The 14,253-nt window shown below is 25.4% G+C and overlaps 1 protein-coding gene across 9 annotated transcripts in view; it reads left to right on the top strand.

The window, feature by feature from the left end:
• The window catches only part of LOC122713848 (MAP kinase-activating death domain protein), a 33,756-nt gene extending 21,597 nt beyond the window's left edge, over positions 1-12,159 (top strand). For 5 of the 9 annotated variants that reach the window (XM_043934644.1, XM_043934645.1, XM_043934647.1 and 2 more), the window contains 8 exons: positions 128-257; positions 344-560; positions 1,075-1,347; positions 1,702-1,881; positions 4,859-4,867; positions 10,327-10,399; positions 10,721-10,767; positions 11,518-12,159. In XM_043934644.1, the coding sequence (XP_043790579.1) occupies positions 128-257; positions 344-560; positions 1,075-1,347; positions 1,702-1,881; positions 4,859-4,867; positions 10,327-10,399; positions 10,721-10,767; positions 11,518-11,874 (1,286 nt within the window). In that variant the 3' untranslated portion in view covers positions 11,875-12,159. Of the gene's footprint in view, positions 1-127; positions 258-343; positions 561-1,074; positions 1,348-1,701; positions 1,882-4,858; positions 4,868-8,644; positions 8,926-10,326; positions 10,400-10,720; positions 10,768-10,966; positions 11,101-11,517 lie in introns of those variants that run through there. The other 4 variants (XM_043934648.1, XM_043934649.1, XM_043934643.1 and 1 more) reach the window with 4 other exon arrangements.
• Positions 12,160-14,253: the final 2,094 nt, after the last annotated feature.

Here is a 14,253-nt window from a genome sequence, read left to right as displayed (position 1 = left end):
TTTTTAACTTTAAATTTTTAAATTTATCAAAAATTTATAGATATTCGCAGTTCATTATTAATTAGCCTTTAGTGGTTAGGAATATTCATAGCATAATATAATTATTACAATAATATTGAAAATATAGGTTTGTTGGGGAAAGAAAGATCATCGCTTTGGGATCAGATGCAATTTTGGGAGGATGCATTTTTAGATGCAGTGTCTCAAGAAAGAGATATGATCGGCATGGATCAAGGTCCAGGAGAAATGATGGAAAGGTATTAGAATTTTTTGTAATTAATTTTTCGATTTTAAATGATCATTGAAGAAAGATTCGAATATTTCATTTTGAATTTATATTCAGATATAAGAGTTTGAGCGAAAGTGAAAAGAAACGATTGGAACACGATGAAGATAGACTATTGTGCACTCTGTTGCACAATTTGACTGCTATTTTAGTAATGCTGAACGTGGATAAAAACGAGGTGAAACGTAAAGTGAGAAGATTATTGGGAAAAAGCCACATCGGTCTGATCTACAGTCAGGAGCTCAATCAACTTCTCGACCAAATACATAATCTCGTAAGCAGAAGATTAATTTTATTGAATATAATGAAAACAGATGATAAAAATAATGAACAGATGATAATGAAATGCAGTAAAATTATTAGAGGAGGATAAGATAAAATTAAAATCGAATTATTAAAAATTTTTTAAAATATTAAAGAATAAAATTTTATATTCCTTAGAATGATGATATTTCAAAGACTTTTTGCTATATTGAAAAACATACTATATTTTAAAAACATTTCACATTGCTTTGGCTTTCTTTGGTTATCAAAAAAATTTAAGAAAATTTGCTATTTTTTATATAGTATTGAAAGAGATGAAAAATTTCTGAAAAATTCTAAAATTTTTCTAAAACATTGAAGAATTTTGAAAACTTTGCAGATTAATAAAAATTTTAAGAAAATTTTTTAAATATTAAAATTTTAATGAAATAAATAATATAGAAGGAAAAAATGCTTGAAAAATGCTATATTTTTTCAAAAAATTTTAATAAAGAAATCTTAACAAAAGGTATTCCACGTTTCAGTATGGAAACGATATAGATCTAAAGCCTCTCACATCCAGACAAATGCACCGTCAATCGTTCACCGTGCATGCTGGCGTCGATGCAGAAGGTGATTTACGATTTCTCGAGGTTCGCCACGATGGACTTGTCCTTAGATCTGTGAATGGCGTGATTGTCGAAAGATGGTGGTATGAGCGTTTGGTGAATATGACTTACAGTCCGAAGAACAAAGTATTGTGCCTTTGGCGACGAAATGGCGGACAAACGCAACTGCATAAGTATTATACCAAAAAGGTATGTATATACTATACAATTTTTATTATATTTTTGTAAAACTTTCTATAAAAAAGTTTTTACCTTTAATATTATATACCTTATATATTATGATATTATAATATTACATTTATATTAATATTGCATTATAAATAAATTTTTGTCAAGGATGACTTTTATTATCTCTTATTATCATTTAGCAAACAATTAAATAAAGCGTATAATGAATTTTAATATTGGTATAACTTCAATTTATTAAGTTGAAGATAATTGGTATAGAGAAAATCGTAATAAAATATATAAATGTTCGAATAAATATAATATATCAACAATTTTATGAAAATGTAACAAATAAACGTTATATCTCTTTTTAAGTGCAAGGATCTATACTATTGCATAAAAGATGCAATGGAGAAGGCAGCAGCTCGTGGACGTGGCGCGAATGTGGGTGCTGAACTTGGAGGTGAATTTCCGGTTCAGGACATGCGCACCGGTGAGGGTGGTCTTCTTCAGGTTTGCATGGAGGGCGTGGGTCTCCTCTTCGCAAATAGCAAGGTATGATTCGCACTCGAAAATATATCAAGCGTTTCATTCATTTTCTGAAACGAATTGCAAGAAGAATGGAATCTTCGAATCTTTTAATCGGTTGTTGCAAACACCTGTTTTCCTCTCTATCTATCTATCTCTATATCTCTATCTCTATCTCTTCTCTTTACATTTGTCCAATTGTTCATGTAATGTTGAAGCGCATTCGATACTCTCTCCATCATATATTGGATATACTATATATACATATATACGTTCCTTTATATACATATACATATATCTCTCTATAACGAATTTTTTATACTTATATATATATATATTATCCATTATTGTTTTTTTTTTTTTTTTTTTTTTTTTTTTTTTTTTTTTTTTTTTTTTTTATATATATACGATGTCATGTCATTTTTCTTTGGCGATGTTATTGTCTCGACTATAACATGTTCGAACACCGTATAACCACGTATTTATTTCAGCGACCGAAATACATGCAGTCTGAGAATTTGTTACGGGGGTTCATTTGCTAAATCATCTCGATTCAATTATATTCAATTATATTATGTTACGAAATAAATTTTTATAGTGATAGATAAATAATGAAAGATAGAATTAATCTGAGAAAGAAATATTCTCAAGATAAAAAGGATTCATTTCTTAGAGAAAAAAATAATAAAATTGAATCAAGGTGAACGATTAGGGGAGCAAATCAGTAGCTCCATCCTAAAAACCCCTTTTTTACTGTTCATATTCTTTCGATATTATTGAATCTTCTCTCTGTGTATTACTTTTTTGTTCCTTTCTTTCGTTTTATTGCATTGATGCAAGGACCACTCAATATTATCTCCCATCGCTAGCCACCACGATCTGCTTAATTTTGTATCTGTACGTATTATTATATCTTTATCGACTCTTATGTATGAGTTTGTGAGGTGTACGATCACCGATAGGATCACACGAAGCTCTGATCAAATTAAATCTAAAAGATATATAATCTCGATCGAATACTTTTCACATATCCTTCCTTGGGGTTCTTACATTTTATACATCGTTATAAAAATATACCATGTTTGAGGGAAAATTAGAATTTTTTTTCAGGCTGCTATAGTTCGAATCACGAGACAAATGTCACACATATGAGACACATGCACACAAAGGGAGGAATGGGACTGATGAAGAAAGAACAAAGGGAAGATCAAGCCTTGATAATATAAATGTACTATTTAAATATAATTAACACATTGCTGACTTGTATTAAAGATAATTCCTATTTTGATTTTTAGATAAATATTTAATATAATAAAAATATAATAGAAATATTTTTGTTCATAAATATGAGTAAAAAGATTAAAAATTGTTAGATTATAAATCCTTACGCGATGAGATTTATTTCGCCAATTAATTCGCAAAAAAAAAAAATTACTTCATGTGTTGAAAAAGATAAATACTTTTCATAAAATTATCTGTTTTCAAATTCTGCGACAAGATGTTTCATTGTATAAGAATATCTATTTACAATTTAATAATAATGCAATAATATTCATATTTCATATCTTTATAAGATATGTATATTTTTTTATAGAGAATGATAGAAGTGTGCAAGATTGAAAATTTGAATTTCGGGACAAGTCGGAAAAATTCGGATGGGATTGAATAAAATGATCCTAAGACGAAACTTTTATAATTCTGAGCAATGAAAGTAAACATAGCCCGATTTTGTCTGAATTTTTTTCAATTAATCTCAAGTAATTTCGACTTTGCACATTTTTAAACAATTATCAAATAATCACACAAAGATACACAAAGGATATTTAATCTTCTATAAAAAATGTCGGCAATGCGTTTTTATTAATTAAAACAGTGAAAACGTAATAATTAATCATATATTCATACGATCACATACTCATACACACCGTTAAAAAAAGAGTAAAAGAAGGAGAGAAAAAAGAAAAATAAATCACACAAGATGAGCAGCCCCTGACAAGCTGATTATTATAATATATTCTATTGATCTCATATTCTATTCGTTTATTTTTATATATAATTGAATATTTAACATTTATTATTATGTAATTGTATTTTACATACTAACAGGGGTTCTTTGATGTATATACATATATATATATACATATATATATGTATTTTCATATACATATATACAATTTATACACGTATATATAAATTATCGGTCATTTTATTGGGTAATATTTTCGTTCAAGCGTTAATCAATGTTTTCTTGCATGGAGCTCGATGTGCAGCTGCAGTCTCTTTTATCTGTATTATAATCATATTATACATTTATCATACATACATTCATATAAGTGATAAGAGTTAGGAAATATATACAGAAACCTTCTTCATTATATATACATATACTATTCATATATGTGTATATACATATATAATATCTATTATAATTTGTATTGAATGTTGGATGCCATATATTATATTTTTCTCTCTTAAGTCTGACAATTTGTTTTTTTTTTTCTATCATTATTTGTCGTGGTCATACGCGAGGAAAGTCTATTCACATTCGTAAAAATTAAAATCAATGAAAAAGTATAATAATAAATAAGAAAAAGAAATTGACTTGTATTATTTTGTCTCAAAAATATTTAATCAAAAGTATTAACGAGAAAGAAAAAAATATGTAATGCTATGTGATGATTGTTACATTTTAAAACGGATCCAGATATAAACGAATGTATATAACTTAAATATAATCAATAGACTTTTCTCAGCTTGGGGAACTTTTGAGATGGTCCTTGAACAATGAACAATCACCGCTGATTTGTTAAAAATTGGCCATGACGTATAGGTAATATATCTAGTTGTATATTTATCATCGTAATACCGAGCCCTGGATTAACATAATTTTAATTGAGTGGATTATTATATTATTAATTGTTGGCAGAAATTTAATTTTCTGTTTTTCTGTTTTCTGTTTTCTTGTCCTGTCCGTCGACATTGCCCCTGGGCTGGGCATACACAGGATTTCGAGGTACTAATCAAATTAAATCACTGTTTGTTATATTGAACTCAGTATATTAATTATAATCAATGTTGGCCGTGTTCCGGAAATGCTTCTTTATTTCACCATTACTTTTAGCCGTATTATTATTAATCATATATCTATTACTACTTACCTATTACTACTACTACTACTACTATTACTACTACTACTACTACTACTACTACTACTACTACTACTACTATTACACTCTTAACCAGTGCATTTAAATTTAACTAATCTGCTCTGTTTACCTTATTGTTTTCCTATCATTGATCGGTGTTAACTGTGACATACATACGTCTATGTATATATATATATACACACACAAATATATATATATATATACACAAACATGTGTATAAATTATACACAGTGTACATATATATACATACATTTATATGTTCTCTATAATATATATTACCATGAGATTGACTCAGGTACCATAGTGATCCATGTATGTATATATGTTATATACATATATTATATACATGTATATATATATATATATATAATATATATACATAAATACGCAGAACAATGTCTACTGCATTTCGATATATAAATTCGATATATAAGATTGTCTTTAGATGAAAATATTATTTGTGAGTAGTGTATTAGTGCAACTTGTAGAGCAATGTTTTGGTGCACTCAATGCAACTATATAGTATATATATATATATATATACATACATATATATATATTATTTTTCATCATATAACCTTCTACGTCATCCCGTACATTATGGGATTTTTAATATCATTCAGTTCTCCACGCGCCATTATAGCGCTTCTCGTTCAAATTAGTTAGATGTTGATCGTAGAAAAAATTAAATTAAATTCTTAGATTAATCTATCGATGTGATATCTTTACATGGAACGTTCTTAACAACTTTGTTTTGACTTATATATAAACGAAAAAAAAAATAATGTGATCGAAATTTAAAAAAATGAAATTGAAAAAAATAAAAGAAAATCTTATTAAAAGTTTATTCATGAATTGGAATAAATCTTTTTTTTATTAATCTGTGTTATATAATTAACAAAAAATTAATTGAAAACATTTGTTGTTGTCATTTTAATAAGATTTAATTTTCTTTGATTTTTCCAAGATCGTCAATTTTTTTTATTTTTTTATTTTTATATAAATCGTAACAATGTGTTTAAAAGAAATTCATGAGAAGATAAATGCATCGATATGTTCATCAATATTTATAATATGGTATCCAGTGGTACTAATGGTAATAACCAAAATGATTTCATTCCATAGAAAAGAATTAATGAAAAATATCGAATATAATTTTTTCATATAATGAAAAATTTTTTTTTAATAATTTGTTTCATTGAAATTTTAGATCTTTGAGATTTTTTTGATAATCTTCTAATCCTTGATAAGATTATTTTGTATATAATATAGTATACGCAAAATTAAATAATAAAGAAAAAAAACATTTTTTTAAGACAAAATTTTTTATAAAATTTCTATTTTATTTCATCATGTATTCTTCATTATCGAATATAATTAATTGTAAAATTATTATATATGTAAAAATATTAGTTTATATCAAATTACAATTTTTAAGAATACTTTTTTAAAAATAAATTCTTAATTCAAAATATATTTATTCCATATTTTTTATTATTTTATTTCAAGTAGAATTACTTTCTTTTTGATTGTACCACTAGTTACAAGATATACGTATATACGTATACTATTGATTTAGTATCGATTAAATTTTTTAATGAATCATTACTATATTGGAATTATATAGAATTAAAGAAGAAAAAATTAAAGAAACGATCGACATAATTTATATTAATTAGATAAACGTTTTATATATATATATATATATATATATAAAAAGCATAATAATTATTAATGAGGTCTGAAATATGCTTTTGAAATCGTGTTGCGTTTTGAAATCAATCTACAATAATTAATATATTATCTATCTTGACATGGATATATATAATTTGATGATTTATTATCAATATGTAAGTTTAAATTTATAAATTTGCAGGAATGAATATTATATCATTATTATGTATATTTCAAAATTTTATACTTTCATTGTTTTCATACGTTTCATTTAATAAAATTTGCACAAAATATTTTTTTTAATAATCTACATAAATTGAATTAAATGATATTAATTTCTGATAGATTTAAGATTTTGAAATTTGATTATATTTTAATTTACCAAACAATATTTTGAAATAAATCATAATTAAAAATTATAAATTGCAAAAGCATATTTCTCACCAATCTTTCGAAAATGTCAAATATGTGAGAAAAATTTCGGAGTACGGCCGTAGAAGTATATGCTGAATTAATAAAAATCTATATACGTAGTGAACAGTCGTAGTTAATTTTTTATTTCTATCAAAAAAAAAAAATTGTTTTTATCAATTTTTAATTTTCGCGCAAAATCGGGTGACGGATCATTAAAAAAAAAAGGAGAAATCAAAAAATTAAAAATGAAAGAAACACAAATTTGATACATACATTTTTTTACGAAATGTAAAAAGAACAGTTTTATCGTCAAAATTTATCATTTTTCTTTTTTTTTTTTAATCGAAAATATTCTTTTTCTTTTTTTCTTTCTTTTTTTTTTTTTTTTTTTTTTTTCGTTAGGGATATAATAAAGGTGAATGTTTATGTACGTCTCTAAGGAAATTTGAATGCACTGCATGAATGAGTAGATCTCGATATATATGTACGATAGAGAAAAGTCGCCCGCTTTTGCAGAACCATTTATAAAACCACTCTCACGTTGCCAGTTATGTAGTAGAGCAATGGTATCGTGCTATATAGTGATGTTTGATTGAATGAAATTCCCAAAACTCGTGGAAAAGCAACTCGAAAGAAGCCCGGCACCAATATCTTCGATTTTTCATGTTTTACACACACACATATATACACATGTTTCTATGTATGGTGTTTTCCGAACTTTTCTAGTGATATTTTTTTTAATACAAATTTAAGAATTTTAATTTCTTTCCCCATAGAAATTTGTGAAAGAAAATATCGTATACAATTTATAAAATTTACTATGTATTTAAATTTTCTGAAATTTATTATTCATGTTTAAATTTACTGATTGCTAATTACTTAATAATGTAATTTTTTTATGAAAATTTTTTGAAAACTTTGCTTTTTAAATTTATAAATTTTATATTCATTTTTTTTTTACCTATTATAAAATAATATAAATTCTGAGATTATTATTATCAAAAAACAAAATAAAATACAAGCAAATCAATAAAATACAGTTCAAAAAGCACTGTACTACAGCATGGCACCGCTGTACACCGATGTTTCGATCTTCTAGATCTTAAATACACGATATATAAATATATATATATCTCTTTAATTACGATCGATCGATCGTCTCATAACTGTGCATCATTAAACAAAGACAAAAAAACAACTTACAAATAAGAAGAAGAAGACGAAGAAAAAAAACATAAATCAAACGGGCCAAATCCAATTTCGCGCATTTTAGATATACAAATTGCACATATTATAGCAGATCTATCGACGCCGAGCAATCGATGACATTTATACATTTTTTGATATGAGTTTAGGCCATCTCCAGAGTTGCCTGCTTGCCGCTGAATTATTAAAAAAAAAAATAAAAAATAAAAATATATATAAATAATAACGAAAAATTGCTACGATTGTTAGACGCTGCTCTCTGTGATATTTCTGCTTCGAAGTTTGAACCGTTTTTGTAATATCGCTTATGTTATTGCGCCTTGTTGCAGCCGGAAATGCGATCCGCCGCGGCCAATACTCGCGATTATTCCAGCTTTCAAGGCCCGCTTTGTCGAAGTCGAAAATGCTAATGGATGACTTGGCTTTTAATTAGCGAAGAAAATGATGCATGGTGTGTGCAGCTTTATCGTGCTCGTTGATCCCCGCATGTTTGCCAACATGATCGTTCTCGTTATACACGAATCGAAAAAGAAAATAGGGGAAGAAGATTTTAAAAAAGAGATATACCATGTTTGAAAATTTTTAAAAGGAAAAAAGATAAATAAGAAAGTTTCGAGAAATTTTTTAGAAATTTTGAAATAAAATTTTCACAACTCGGTAATTCTGAATGATAATTTAATTTAAAAAAAGAAAAGAAAAGATCCTTAAAAAGAGAAAATTTATAAATAATTATGATGATTTATAAGAATTAATGATTTTTCTTAAATCGGTATCATGTATATGATACATCGGTATATGGTTTTTTAATTAATATTCATAATAAGATATGTTATTCATATAAATTTAAAATGTTTTTATACATTAATTTATATTCTGTATGATAAAAATATTATAATAATTTATATAATAATTTATCTTGTATGATAAAAATTAAATATGATAAAATTAAATCTAATTGAATAGATTTAAATCATATTATAATCGGTGATCCAGCGATTAAGTATTCATTATGAATTGATGTTTCTTATTTCATATCTGTTATTTATTCAGAAAAAAAAATGTTATAAACTAAAATATAAATGAAAAATCTTTGATTCGAGTATACTTGAACGTGCATGAATTTCAAAGATGATTCCCTCGAAACCAAATACACTGAATAAACTTATATTTTTGGAGGAAAGTTGCAAAGTCTACCGTCAACTTTTCTCTTTATATTAATGATGTAACGAAATTGAGATGAAAAAAAAAGAAAGAAAAAAAGAAAAAAAGATTGAATAAAAGAAAATGCCAAATTTCATTGTACAATTTTACAAATTATAGTTATGAATTTAATGGATAGAACAATGAAATTTGGTAATGGCCCTTAATAAAGAAATATCTCTACAAATCCTGTAATTAATGTAACATGATTGAGGAAATTAATTTCGATAAAACATTTTCAAAATTGGAAAAAACAGGACATAATAATTTAAAAGAAATTTCTATTTAAAACATATAAATTTCTCTAAAAGCAAAACAAAATATCTTTTAAAATTCGTTGAAAGAAAAATAATAATGTATTATGAATATTTAAAATTTCTTAAAATTTCCTTTAAATTCTTTAGAAGAAGTCAAGAATTTCTTTAAAAAGCAAAATGTCTTTGAATATTTTTTTTTTTTTTTTAATTAAAACATGCAGAATGCAGGTTCGAGAGAAATTTCTTTGCAGCAAAATCCCGCTTTAAAAAAAAAAAAAAAAAAAAAGGTGCACTGTGATGCGTATTAGACGATACAATAGTACGTGAGACATCGACGATTCAGAGCTTGATCCCACCATCGAACTTTAAGCATTTTTTTATTCGAACGAGTTTCACGCCTTTCTTTCCAAAATCGTTGTTGGCACACACGGTTTATATTGTCCGGGGCATAAAAGGCCATAGAGGATCTAATCACAAGTGTGCATGTATAAGTAGATCGCGAAATCGCACAGTTTCCGGTCACAACTAATGCAAAACGAACGTGTTATTTGCAGTTTTTTGTAAGACTCGATCATATCCGCAAGTGCTTTACTCAGAAGGATGGGATCTTTGTATTGGAAGAATTCAGTAAGTAACTTTTTTTTTTTATAAGAAAAGAATAAAGAGAAAAATATAGAATGAATGTTTCAAAAATAGAAAAAATATTTTTATTTTTATGGGAAAGTATATTATTATCTTTATGCAAAGTAATATTTTTATTATATGATGTAAATATGATAGAAGAATATTTTTATTTTTGTATAAATAAAAATTTTTCATATTTCTCTTTATAATAAAATTTTCGAAAAATTTTAAATTTCAAAATTTAAATTATAATAAAATATATTTTCAATAATTATAAACAATATTTAATTTCGAATTCTTGTATCGATTTCTTCTATTTTTCAGATCCTAAAACTAGACAAGTAATTCAACGTAAATATAAGTCTCAAATGGTAAGCATAAATATTAAAATATGATATTTAAAACTAATTAATTAATTTATGCATATATTTTTTGATTCATTGTGAACAAATCTTTTTTTTAAATTGCTTATTACATGTTGCTCCCATAAATTTACTTTTTTTTCTTTATTATGTTATCTTATAATGTTTGAATATTTTATGACATTTTATTTTGTATACTGTATAACAGGCCAATGAACTGTGCCACTGCATGCACAGGATATTCTCCGTTGCCTTTACGTTATCTGAACTCTCTGATGCCAACTCCGAAAACGAAAATGCATGAAGGTTTACTTGCTACTTTTTATTTTTTCTTTTTCCAATGTAAGTTTTCGTTGCTTTTTTTAAATTTCATTTATTTTTCCTTTTAAAACCTTTATTAATACCTGCATTTTATCATTATAAATTACCATTACTTATTAAACAAAATCTTCAAATTTAATTTTTTTTGCATTTTCGAAAATATAAGGACTTTCTTCACATAATAATTTATGAGTAAATAATAATAGATAATTAATATAAAATAAAAAATATAATTTTAAATTCAAAAACACATATCCATCTTATAAAAATAAAATGCATACAAATAAACAAGTAATCAAAAAAATTAAAATTGAAGTCTAAAAATTATCAAAATATAAATGCATATATTAAAATATTTATCAATATAAATAGATTGACAATCTAATAATCTAAAAAAATTCCTTAAAAATTATGCTATTGTACAAAAAAATATTTCAGGCAGATCAAATCTGTTACTCGGTTCTCTGTGTATTCTCTTACTTGGCCGCTGGTATGGAGCAACGGAAGCAACAACAGAACCAACAGCAACATCCTCAACACCAATTCCATCTCCAACCCCAACAACAGCAACCACCACCGCAATATCAGCAATCGCAACGTCAACAAACAACATCAACACATCAAAAACAACAACAACATCAACAATATCAGCAAACCCAACAACGTGTACAGTATCAACAACAGCAACGTCAACAGCAGCAATCTCATAGCCAACAATATTCAGGTAGTAACGCCGGCCAAAATAATCAAGGCCATAGAAACACGCAATCCGATTCTTTTCCTAAGCATCACTGACACAGAGGCAGACACTCGCTCCCATTTGTGCATAATTACAATAAGTGTGCCCCTTACGCTTGCTTACCCTGGGTGTAAGTCTTCGTTTCACGGCCAATCCACTTGCATTGTTGAGGAATTTAACGTTAAATCTTCTTGATGGAGAAGAATAAATAAATTAAGGAAAATTAATAAATTAATTAATTATAATCAATTGTTGTTTAGTTTGTTTAAGTTGTTTAGTCAATGATAAGGTTATTATCCTAATATAAATACTTAGTTTCAATCCAAAAATTCTTTGTAAAATTTAATATTAATAGACAAGATAGAAAATGATCATTTTAAAAACTATTACAAAAGCTTGATGATCTTTTAAAAGATTATGAAGCTTATTAAAAATAAATAGAATACATTTTTCTTATCATATATAATAATAATTAAAATATTGTAATATATACTTTAAATATAATATTATACTTAAAGATTTATATATTTTATTTAAGATATAATATAATATTATACTTAAAGATTTCTACACGCGTGATTTTAATATTTTTTTGCAAATAGATTTATTTTGAATATCATAATATTCTCAATAATTAATAAATGATAAATATATCAATAATAAATATATCAATAATAATCAATAATTAATAAATGATAAATATAATGATTCATTCAATAGATAAAACCTTTTTAATATTTTATTTTTTTATTTTATATTCATTCGTATGAATATTTTGTACTAGGATAATAACAAAGAAGATTAAACAATCGAAAATATAATAGGAGTAAACAAAGCAAAAAGCGCTTCAAAGAGAAAATATCGATAATGTATTATTGATTTATTACTATGCACTATATAATTTGCACTATCAAAATTTTTGAAATTAGCAATTCGAATTGTATTTGTTAGAGAAATGGTAAGTGATAATTAATTCACAGTGTGCATTATATTAACATGAGTTGCATCAACCTTATTTTTTTGGCAATGACCAGAAAAAAATTTCAATGCAAATGGATTGAAACTATCTTAAAACGAGCATAAAAATCTAATCTAAAAAGAATTTTTGATTTTGAAATCTCGTGAAAATCATTTCAACTTCGATCTTCAACTATATAAAAATTAATAATCGTTGCACGGTATCATCCTCTGATCATTTTTAGAAAACCAGTTTTAAGTTTTCTCTAAATGTGGAAAACTTGTTTCGTATTCTATTCGAGAAAAGCATTCGATGGAATCGAACGAGGCAATTAATATTTGTTGGTATTAGATATTGATATTAGGAGGGTTGAAAAATAATAACAATTAACACATTGATTACCATGTTAATACCATGTAATTTTGGATTTATTTCCATTGAAAAATTAAATTAAAAAATTCTTATATTTTATGTAAAGAGAATGTCACATTAGAGAAAATATATATTACAGAGAACTATAATTATTTCTGAAAATATAAATATATTATTTTATTTATAAATTAAATATATTATATTATATTATAAAAATAATTAATTTTAACCATTTAAGTCATTATAATTTATTACTTATAATTTTACTAATAAGTTTAAATTTATTCATTAGTGAATGGTAATCAATATTAAAGTTTCGTAAGTCAATGAAAAAAATGTATAAATTAAAAACGAAACATTAGTGAAAAAATTGGCTAATTAATTCAACATAATCGTGGTAATTATTTGCAAAGCGGGGGTTGGGTGTAATAAACGATGATGAAAACGAATTACGAAGCATTTTTTCAACAAAAGTTCAATCGAAAGACATTGAAAATATATCATTGATAAAGAATTCAAAAGCAAATGATGATGATAATAATAATAATAATAATAATAATAATAATAGTAATAGTAATAGTAATAGTAATACCGACAATGTAATAAGATAACAATGGCAATTGTACATTCGCAAATAAGGATTCGAGTGGTATTTAAACAAACAAATAGAAAATCGTACCGAATGAATTAAACGATCTTTTTATGGATCTTAAAGATATTAAAAAGAAAAAAAAACAGTTTCCTAACAATTTCATTCTTTGATATAACCGTCGTGTGCACGTGTAGAGACATGAAGTAATAAAGTTTGTATAGTTGCTGGAAGAAATACAACGAGATAGAAAAAAAAAAATGAAGGGATATATTAAAAAATAAAAAAAATAAAAAAATATTTATTTTGCCAAGACATTGAAGAAAGAAATTTATCAAATTTGTGAAATAGCAAGATTTCAAATTTAAAAAATACACAAAATATCTCTTGATTAACATCAATAATTTGATTCTCTTGATGGAATGTATATTGTAGAAATTATTTAAAATCATATGAAATATAAAAAAAAAATGTTTCAAATGTATATATACATAAATTATAATTATAAAAATTTTT

This window comes from Apis laboriosa, unplaced genomic scaffold, assembly GCF_014066325.1.
Source record: "Apis laboriosa isolate Shangri-la unplaced genomic scaffold, ASM1406632v1 scaffold26_cov146, whole genome shotgun sequence".
Lineage (NCBI taxonomy): Eukaryota > Metazoa > Arthropoda > Insecta > Hymenoptera > Apidae > Apis > Apis laboriosa.
The sequence above is the reverse complement of the archived record's forward strand: the minus strand, read 5'-3'. Positions and strand labels throughout refer to the sequence as shown.